This window comes from Vanellus vanellus (genome assembly GCF_965231255.1).
Source record: "Vanellus vanellus genome assembly, chromosome: 1".
NCBI classification, from domain to species: domain Eukaryota; kingdom Metazoa; phylum Chordata; class Aves; order Charadriiformes; family Charadriidae; genus Vanellus; species Vanellus vanellus.
In genome coordinates, this window is record NC_138905.1 from 79,210,054 (window position 1) to 79,221,089 (window position 11,036).

General features: G+C 41.0%; 1 protein-coding gene across 1 annotated transcript; it reads left to right on the forward strand.

Moving 5' to 3' along the window:
- Positions 1-2,915: 2,915 nt before the first annotated feature.
- UPK3A (uroplakin 3A) lies at positions 2,916-9,685 on the forward strand (the record flags this gene model as incomplete). The annotated part of the gene is made up of 6 exons (XM_082489513.1): positions 2,916-2,970; positions 3,767-3,922; positions 6,640-6,919; positions 8,090-8,172; positions 8,607-8,739; positions 9,598-9,685. 6 exons carry the CDS (start codon positions 2,916-2,918, stop codon positions 9,683-9,685), a joined length of 795 nt encoding a protein of 264 aa, XP_082345639.1.
- Between the last annotated feature and the right edge of the window lie 1,351 nt (positions 9,686-11,036).

An 11,036-nucleotide genomic window follows, 5' to 3' on the forward strand; every position in this document is an offset into this window, starting at 1 on the left:
GAAATTACAAACTAGCAATAGCTATGCAGAAAACTAGTGAGGATCGTCAAAGTACTTTAAAATGGATTCTATGTTTTATTTGTCTTTCTCACCCTTTGGATCAGATTATCTCTTGACTGGTACATGTCACCACCATGATTTTTAATCTCTTTATTAAACACTGTAATGTCTCTACATGGAGCTGGGCTTGCAAGTTGCCCACAAATTGTAGCCTGTTCAGTGGACCAGAGAGATGAAGCACAGCAGAGTATGGAGGCTTATCTCCACTAAGCCTGCAGCCAAACACGTAAAGAAGCTTTGGACTTCAGATCCTGGAGGGTTCCATACATTTCATGGCCTTTTGGGACTTCAGGCCCCATCGTCCCCAAACATGAGTTTCACAGAGCCCTGGAAAACCAGGGCTATGGGCAAGGTTTGATCTCACGGAGCCATCAATCCAAACTGATTCTGGAGGCTTCTATGATTTACTCCAGAATTGCCCACAAGGTAACATAGAGCAAGAAAATTGGCATTGTTGCTTAAACAAAGACATAGGAATTTACATTTATCTCTTCTCTTGCACTTCCTCTAGGGAACTCTGTAATTATGCTGAGGTTAAGTTTGTTCATGGCAACATCCTTTAAATCCAGACCAGCTCCCCTGACTTCAGTGGAGTTAATCTGTATTTACACAAGTGCAAGCAAGGATGGGATCTGGTCCTAATTTAGGGCACATCTGTCAGCACAGATGGAACTGAGAGAGTTTATTGCCATGTTAATTTTCTACCTTTGTTTGAGATTTTTCTGAGCATGGGACAAACCCAGCAATTTTAAAATCTTGCAACACGGGCAATGTAATCCCCCCTTATTGTGGCTGGTACTCCACCAGAGCACAAGTGGCCTTGTACTCAACTAAATCATGATGGCTTAAAAAAATAGCCTCATGAAAAATAATGGCTAAAATTGCAATCCTGTAACTACCTTGAAAGGTGATTAACTTTCTGTGATGAGCAGCTGTATTGACATACTCCTGGCTGTTGTAAAACTAATCACCCAAGTAACAGTTTGCATGACCGTAGCCCAAGGAGCAGTTTGCCACACTCTTCATCCAGGCAAGACTCCAAGTAGGTTATGCAGAGTTTTGCCTGAGTAATGAGTGGTGAATTTATTGCTTGATGGCTGTGAATCTAAAAAAAATAATTGCTACCTTTAAATCAAAAATTTTGTTGTGATTCTGAGCCTTAATGTGATGATTTTTAAATTGGTATTTTTTTCTGTTGTCTGTTTTGGTGCTTTAGAAAGCAAATGAGGGAGCAGTGCTTTCTTATAAAACTTGGAAGAGTATTTTGTAGCACATGCAAGTGGCTTGTATGCCATGAAGTTGAATATTTCTTTTTCTCTGCCATCCAGTGTGTCCTGGTGTCTATTATTTTTTTTTAATTAGATAAATAATGTCTCTATTTTCTGCCTTAAGGAAAAAAAAAAACCAAACACGCATTGCTGATTGCTCTGGAAGGGTTATCTGTCTAAAGAATTCAGTATCTGATTTTATAGGAATCACTGTTTGGAGAAAGTATTGATTTTATGATGGAGAAAAAGATCTTGTTTTTCTTAAGTTCTGCTTTTACTGTGGAGTCAGAAACCTTACAGTTTTTGTGTGTTATTATTTTGCTTTAAGGGATAAAAACACTGTTAAGCAGATCTTTACCAAATTTGTATAACTAACCCCCTAGTGTAAATGTTAAAAATCAGATTCCTAGGAATAAAAGACAGAAGTTGTGAGATATTTTCTGTCTTAATCTGATGTACCTGATTATTTATGCCAGCACAGACTTAAAGTGCATTGTAGAGTGAGCAGGAATAATACAACTCATTCTTATTCTATAGCAGTGCAAATCTAGGGTAACTCCTGTATTCAATATTCTTCCTCAAAAGTAGTGTGAGAAAAAAGTCAAACCAAACACACTGAAGATGACGTGCGGAGTTTGAAACAAAATGAGACACATATGGGGAGGAAATTGCATTATAATCATTTGATTACATATTTCAAACAGATTTCTGGGGGCCATGGCATATCCATAAAGGAGATGGATTTGGTAATGTAAATGTAGTGATATTAGTGTAAATCTGGAGTTGCTGCAGTGACATCATTTTAGCCCCATTAATTCTGCAAAATCTTGCTGATACTTATTTTTTTCCCTCAGCCTGTTTTAAGTGGGTGATTAATACCTCTGTAATCTGAGCTCTTATGTAATAGACCATTCGTAATAGCAATTACTTATCAAGAATATTCTCAGCTGAACAATTCGGTACAACAGGTCAGATTCAGCTTTCCCAGTGGCTTGCTCTTCATGTACTTGCCCTGAATCACATTAGGGTTAAAGAGAAGCAGAAGGCTTATGTTTTTCATGATGTAACCCAGGAAACACAATTCAGAAGGCAATTTTAACCTCTGTTAAAGCTGCCAAAATTTAGAGCTCTGAATCAGAACCATCCACTGTGATGCAGATTGGATGAAAGGTTCAGATATTCAGTTCCAAATTTTCCCTACATGAGAGATTTCAAACACTTTTAGACAGAAGAAGGTAAAGAACAAAGCTACCTATCAATGACACAGTTGGGGAAAAAAACTCTCATTACACCCATAGCACTGCTGAGAGCTATGCTGGTACCCAACATCAGGTGGAAATCAAAGTGGCAACACCCTCCCTCACCTGGGAGCAGAGAATAGCTGGGGGGATTGGTGACACCCGACCAGGAGGGGCAATAAGCATATAGGGAGGTGCTGAGAGGGTAGTAGCTTCTAACCACAGGGACCCTGTGGAAAGAAGCAGGTGTGGTTGACTTCAGGGAGGGAGTGGATGTGGGAGCTCTTCAGTAGGGGCTGCCTCCCAGCATTGTTTTTCCCTTTGTGGTAGGTTTCTGGAGGGCTCAAGCATGTGCAGCCGTTGGGTTGCATTAGCCTTTTGCTGCTTGGGACAGCTGTGTGCAGGTAAGAGGCATCTATATGCAGCCTCTTCTTTGTTGTTGCTCTTCTGGTTGTATCTCTTGCCTTTCTGTTTCTCTTATGTTTTTTTTTGTTTTGTCTTGGGTGTCAACTCTCTGCTCTAGTACCTGTGTTGGGAGGGTAGTTTACAGCTTCAAACATGTATTCTGCTGGAAGGTTGTTAAAGTGTGTCTATAGCTAGGCTGGGAAGCAGGTGGAGCTGCTGAATTTCTCTCTCCATTTTTAGTTAATCTGCCCCAGGAGACTGGATAAGCTTGTGTGGGGAGGGAGGAAGTGTCCGATACAAACTTTATTCTAATACCATTTGGTCTCTCCAGTGCCTCTCCCAGACAGTTTTCCTTTCTGTAAGGCTCTGCTAAATCTCTTGCTCTCTATGTTAACAAGCCCAGTCTTAAAAACCTTATTAAGACTCCTTGCTGCTAAAGAATTCAAGAACTGACTGTACAGCTTCTACTGCTGCCTCTGAAGGGGGAAGGCTGTACATAAGACACTAAAGAAAGAGGTTCAGATTTCTCCTATAACACCTTTGTCCCTCTGAGGTCATGTGAGCAGTATGATGTAGGAGTAACATCTCTTACCTCCCTCCCCAAATCCTTGGGTTTCCCATTTTGCATAAAGCAAAACCCCTAACTCTCAAACTTTCACAGGCTGCAGTTTGCTTTCCCCTTTTATGCTTTAATGTTGTTTGTTAGCACTGCCAGATCCTCCCTTGTGAGTCAGAGCTTGCAGAGGGAGATGAGAAAGATTTTTTGGACCCTTTTTTGTTAACTTTATCTTCTAGATCAAAGCTTGAAGCCTCAGATTGCACCCCCTCAGCTTGCTACAAACAATCCCACTCTTACGACAGTCGCTCTAGAAAAACCTTTCTGTGTGTTTGACAGCTCACTGCATCCAAATAAATCTTATGTCATCTACTTGTATGCGATGAAGGAATCAGGTGAGTATTCAGCATTACGCCTCTCTGGAAGGTAACTGCACAATGTAGACATTGCATGAGATTCTTCACAATCTGATGGGAGTGGGTCTGAATGGGGGAAAAGAGGAAAATCTGAAGCTGTAAGTTATGTGCAAGCTGAGCCTCTGTTCTCAGTTTTCTCTAGGGTGTTATTATAAAATAGAATACAAATAACTGTAGTATTTCAATGAGGCTGATTAATGATAGTGTTAGTAATGTGTTTGCTGACTCCCAGTAGGTGTGGAGCAGCACTGTCAGATATAAACATTTGCCTAAATCTTGCTAATGAAACCAAGTGGTCCGCAGTCCAATACCTTATTTTTGTCTAAACATAAATGCCTCGTATAAAAGCCTGAATTCCCCTAAGTAAACCTGCTGAGAGAAACTGGGTAACTGCTGCTCTTTGCTTCATAGTTAGGGTAACCAGCCCTTGCAAGGACTATGTTTTTTTTTAGACATAGACAAGTCACACTAGACTTCTGGTCAAAGATGCCTGGCCCATGGGTTCATTCATAAAATGATTTCATAACTGCTTGGCAATAAAATTTTTCTCGCAGTAACCAAGAGCTGCCTTCTCTGTTCCCTGCTGTTCTGGCAGACTGTTTTGAATGCCAGCTAAAGCTACTCCATAAGCTGGCAGAGATAAATTACTTCCTTATATCACACCTTCTCCCCTGAAAACTGTATGCAGCCTCGTTTTCTGAGAGGTGCAGAGAAGACATCTTGAGGGGGACAGCAGAGAAACTGACCAAGAGCCAAAACAGTCTAAAATTTCCACTGCTGATTGTTGCCACTTTGGACAAGGTGGAAGAAAGAGGCCTTAGGTAGAAGCTGTAACCAGAGACGCCATCCCATACAACTAGTGCAGACAATTGTGAATGCACGGCCTCCTGAGACACATCCCACAACTGAAGTGCACATCTTTATGCATCTGAAACGCACTACAAGGGCATTATAATTCTATAAAGGGCTACACTGACCTGATAGCCTAGTTACACCTGCAAATATGCAATGCATCTGATGTTTTCTGTTAGAAACCACACCAGCCACCCCATCTTCTGCAGATTCTGTGGTAAAAGCTTCCCACAGAGAGGGGTGAACCTCTGCAAAAGAAGTTCTATACAGAGAAATCTCTTCTGCTGCTTTTAGGGCAAGCAGATGCAAACTTGTTATTTGGCAGATTAGAAGGATTTTTGTTTGGCTTTGTCTCTGGTCTGCAGAGAAGCAAATTGACTCACCCTTGGATGCCTCCTGGAGCAGGGAGAAGGGAAATTTAAGAGAATTTAATTGTCTTAACACCTTATGTTCAGCTCTGCTGGTAAGGAAATGTGTCAGCATACTACAATGCTGACAGTCTAGAAAATTTCTGAAGAAGTAATGTAACTTTTAGCCCTGTTCTTGTTAATGTTGCTATCAGACTTGATCTATCTAGTAAAGCTTAAACAAATAAACAAAGCCCCCCCCCAAAGAACAAACAAAACCCCAACCAAACAAAAAAACAAAACACCAAAACAAATTGTCTTCGGCATTAGCTCTTACTTGTTCACCACAGCTAGGCTAAGAGTTATTGGAGACTGGGAGAGCAGGAAGACCTAGCTGTGAGAAGTATTATAATTTGGGAAAGCAAGCCTAAGAATAGAGCATGTTTTAGCTAGTATTTGCTTTCATGTTATTGGCTACCATCAAAGAGAGGGGTGTCAGGGCTCAACTAACTTGAGCGCTGACCCTTAAGTTGTGTTTCTAACCTGTGCTAGAAACTTTTCTCTTTCAAAACAGGTATAATTTTGCATTGGATCATAGCTAAAAACTTCTCATGATTAAGCAGTTGCAAGAATTCTGCTCCAAGTGTACAGCAGAACACTTCCAAACCAAAGTAATCCCCAATGTACTGCAGCTTTGGAAAAAATGGCATTCCTTTGCTGCTGACAGCACTGAACAGCTGGAGGGGGCTCGCCCCCAAAAAGTTTAACCTGCAGTTGCAGAACTTGGGAGCATCTCCTGGGACTTGTGGCTTGGAAAAAAGGTCTGAGAGCTGTAAATGAGCTTCCAAACTGTGCTGTAGGGCTGGGTGCAGAGCCACATTTTGCCTGAAGCTGTAAGAACTTTCAGACATTGGGGCATGCTGTCTGGAAGCGCTGACATGCCTGGCAGGCTAGAAATGTAGATACCACATCAGTTCATGCAGCCCCCTTACACACTAGTCTGCATAATGAGTGGTTCTGGGAGGTCCAGCTATTGCATGACCAGAGGTGTTAAGGGTTTCTGCTTGAGGAGATGGGAGAGTTGCAGCTCTATAGGAACTCTGCCTTGGCTATAGTATCAAATCTAAAATGGCAGGACTTACTGGATGCTTATTGGAGCCTTGTATGTTTTGGGGAAGAGCAGCCTTTGGGTTAGCCCCGTCCCCATTCCATTAGATTCTCCCTGGAAAACAGGAATTTTGGGAGGGTGGCTACTCAAAAGCATTGCTCTGAGGTACACTGTGGATTCTTCACAGTTTCTAAGGGACAAGTGTAAAGGGATTTATCAATAAATAAGGAGGAAGGGGTAGGATCACTACAGAGTCAAAGTAGTAGCAGATTTTTTATTTCCCTTTTGGCTGTTTTGGGGTCGAAGAGCAAGGTGCCAAGTAAATACAATGTGAATGGAAAGGGCTGAAGTAGTTCTAACAGCCTTGTTAAAAACCATCTCTCCTGCAGCAAGTGCAATAAGCTCCGTAGTGACCACCAACAACAACAAACCACTCAACAGCACATTCCAGCAAACAAGCGGGGGACACCTTGGACCTTACAAGGCTGCCTTGTTCAGTGTACCCAACTGTGCTTCACCTCCCAAGCTCGCTGATGTAGGAGATGTCAACAAAGCTTCTGACATCCTGAAACAATACCTCTTCAGAGTTGGGGATGACGGGACATGTTTGTATGACCCAAATTTCCTAGCTGTCTGTAACCCACCTCTTGCACCAGACACAACATACAGGTATAATTCTTATTTCTTACAAGGTGATCGCTGGTCTTAAAACACAATAAGAAACACAATTGAGTCTGTAACGTTCCTTTGTAATGATATGCTGTGAATTACCAATCCCTAACTGAAATGCTCTATTGCAAGGGTAGTTATGCAGATGGCTTGGCTTTGGACTAGCATCCCAAAGATGGTGCTCTAGCAAAAGTGAGCTCTATTAGGTTAAATTCCAGGATCAATAGGAAAATTCATGTGTGAACTGCTGGATCTATACCTACATTGCAGTAGGTAATCCAATGACAGCATCTGATTAGAAACTGCTGATAGAAAAGGATTTTGACTGGAAAACGATGTTGAGACTATTCACCATGTATTTCATGTTAGATGATTCTGCCAAATTTCAGACATGGATCTGGCTCTGCTTGCTTTGTTTTGATAGGATTCTGGGGAGCCAAAGTTATCCCTGGTCTCCAGCTCCAGGAAGCCCCTAATGTGACTGCAGAATTCCCAGTGAAGGCCAGGTGGCTTGCAGACTTGTCTGACCCCTGCTGTCTGGGGAAGCTGACCATCTGGGGAATTTGGGCACCCTGACAGCTGTGACCCAAAACACTTGTTTTGCTGTTGCCATCTATTTAAAAGCAGTAGTAAAAATGGCAGTCACATGGAGCCATATCTGCTGTGGAGACCTAATATGCTTCTGAAACAATACTATGGGCTCTTAGTTTGGCAGTCTTGCCTCCTCTGTCTCTTCAGGACATTTCTGAAAACTCAAACTATTGTGGAATGGAAATTTAATGTCTTTGCCAAATCTGGTGTTGGTCTGTCTCTTCAGTGCTCTCCTCCAGCAGGGAAAGTGCCAAAGATCTCTATTGTTGGACAAAATCTTTGACTTCCATATGGAAATCAAAACCACTTGCTGTCTTAAATAATGAGGCTCTTCACAACAGGGAATAGCAAGCTGGGGAAAAACTGTTGTTGGAAAGCGCACAAGAACCAAGTGCAAACTGCATGACATACCACAGAATGCTTTTCTGTTATTAATTCTGTTCGTCTTGAGGTCTCTGGAAATAGCTACCTTTGACTGCCTCCATCTAATGTTTTGACAAAACCTGAAGTCTGACCAGCTAATCCAGTAGTAAGGAAGCTCAAATTTGAAATACCTAATTTAACACTTCTTTCCCACAGGTTTAAATACGTGTTGGTAGATAGCATTGAAGGTATCATAAAAGACCAAACTCTCTGGTCTGATCCAATCAAAACCAGAAGAGGTAAGTTTGTGGCTTTGTTCAGGTCTTCTGAGTAGCTGTGCTTGCCTTAGGATGCTATTGCTCTATGGGCAACACCTAGTCCTTTCCTAAAGTTTTAACAATTTTGTCAGCCTTTCAATATTGGAGTAGCAGACTTAAGTGTACTTCAAGTAAAGATAAATTTGTACATACAGTTTCAGATTTGATGCATGTTATAGTATCTAGCGCTGTTGACATTTCTCAGTAATACAGATTCTTGTCATAGTGGCTAACCTGCCAAGGAAAGTTCATAAACTCTAAATGCTAACACTGAGTCTTAAACCAGTATCCTATAAATCATCTAAGACGTTATGTATACACACAACAGGTTTGCTTCTCCTAAACCACCAGCTTTCTCCTATTCGGTGGTTGTGTTCATGGTCAAAAATAGGAACATTCTTTCCATGCTTTTATAGTTAAACTGCCCTTGAAAATTGATACTTGGCCTGGTCGAAGGAGTGGAGGCATGATTGTCATTACATCGATCCTAAGTGTTCTTGTGTTCCTTCTGCTTGCTGGCCTTCTTGCTTCTGTGTCCTCTGCTGTCATGTAAGTACTGCTACACCTTTGCAACTTCCCACAAGAGTGCCTAACCCTCAGTCATCAGCCTTCTTCCCTATGGTTCCAAGCCACTGTTGCTGGTCTTGTCTGAGATGACAGACCTGATTGTTACCTCCAAATATTGAAGCTGGTAATGGGAAAAGATTACTTTATCATAATGTTTCCTAAGATCAGCAGCTCTTGTAACTATTACACAGCCTTAGGTTTATTAGCTGCAAGATTTTAGTAAGGGCTACTAGATAAAAAAACAACACAACATTAGATTTGCACATACTTAAAGCCTGTATAATCTTTCTTACACATTGCAGCTTTCCATCTATTCAGGAGTTTGGAAACTGTCTTAAGGAGTGCAGGCATTTGTATAGATTACATAATATCCTAATTAATGCCTTGATTTTAGTTTATTTTCCTCCTCCCCAGGAGAAATACGTTACCCCTTTGTAATCTCCTTTGCTGGAGCTGTATAACTGAACTAGTCTATGCATGTTGCCTAGTCTTCTATGCACCCTCCCCTGGGAAATCAATGAGGCCTGACTGATTCTTAAACTGAACTTTTGGAGGGCATGAACTAAATTTTAGAAAAGGTAGGTATCAGGGCTTCTCACACCCACTTCTTTTGTTCACTTGAAAATTATGATAGTGCTCTGTATTTGGTCAGCTCTGCCAGGCTCCCCTGAATTAAAGATGTGGAAAGCAAAAACTTAATTGCAAATGATTATTTAAAAAATCTATGGGCTTCTCTGATGCTAAATGATTTAAATAGCAGTCAGCCTTTGCAAAATATTGTGACAGTAGGCTCCACTCAGTCTCTACTGGAGTTTAATAAGCCTTTCATTTGCCCACCAGGGGATCAGAAGATTCTTCTGCAGAGACAAAGCACATGTCTCAGACCGTTCAACAAAGTGAACCGAGACCACAATTAAGCTCTGAGTGAACAACCTGATTGAAGTCAAGGGTAGAAATGCAATTGAATTGCTACATGTGCAAGACCTACAGGGCTGTCTCTTCTACTTAATGCTAGCCCAAAACAAGTTACAGTATGCAACGAGGCAACTGAAGATGAACGTCACAGATGAAATAAGGATTACGTTTGTGAAGTCTTACAGTATATGATATCCTGCCTTGTCCTAATGAGATTTGATTTAGTTAATTGCCTTGTATAGCACAAATTAAATGACTGGACTGAAGAAAGGATATTCATGAGATCCTTCAGCTTCAGTGGTAAGATCAGAGGTCCAGTGTATACCTCTCATCTGGAGTAAGCATTACTGCTGACCTCTGATCTTCTCATGATCAGGTGAACATGATGTAGCCATTTGTGTCTCAACCTTTCCTTGAAGTAACTGATGAAGAGTTAAAGAAAACCAGGCCGCTTTGGAAAAAGATGTTCTTTGAGAAAACTAGGGATTAAAAGGTAGACAACAGGGAGCTACTACTGCTTCCTCAGGATTTAGTCACTATTTGTGTCATAAGAATTCCCCTTTTTCCTCTCCTTCCCTAAAATAAAGCAAGCATATTCCAATTGCCCTGTATGTTGCAGAGTAATTCTGATCTGGAATACTTAAATACCCTTAAACAGCTTTGCAGGGATGAAAGCTAACAAAATTACTTCAAAGAAGGTGTGTTCTTTCTGTGTTATAAAATTTGTTGGCAGGATAGTAAAGGGGAGATACTGCTTTAGTGGGAAGCATGACTATATTCACTGTTGCCAGGCTTAGCCTCATTTCTGACCTTTGCCTTAGCCAGCAGCAAGCCAACACTCTTCGCATCTTAGTGTCTAGGTTGGTGAGTTTTTTCTGAGCTAATTATCTTCCTTCATTTCATGATCCCAGTTGATGATTAGAAATAAATCCTAGTTGATGATTTGAAAAAAAAAAAAAAAAAATCTGTGCTCCGGGTTTATGTACTGTTTTCTTCCATTGATGCCAGCTTCCGTTTCTACAACATTCAGTCTCTACAAAAGACTTGAAGATCCAGCTTCAAAGCCCTACCTTATACCTCTTGATTACATATAAGCAACTGTCCTATATATAAGCAAGTGCTTACTTGTGATAAACACAGAGCTGTCACTGGTTATTACTGATGTTTTCCCTCAACATCTAGTTTATCAGTAAATTTGTTAAACTGTCTCAGGTTATAAATAAATAAGGATTCTGTATTGACATAGGTAGTTCACCATCACTGCCATGACTGGATGATCTTGCGTTGACACTTATTTCAGGGAGTAGGACTTATTCTCTTCAGATTATCAAAATTAAAAAGTTTTGTGTAAAGTCAGACATTGT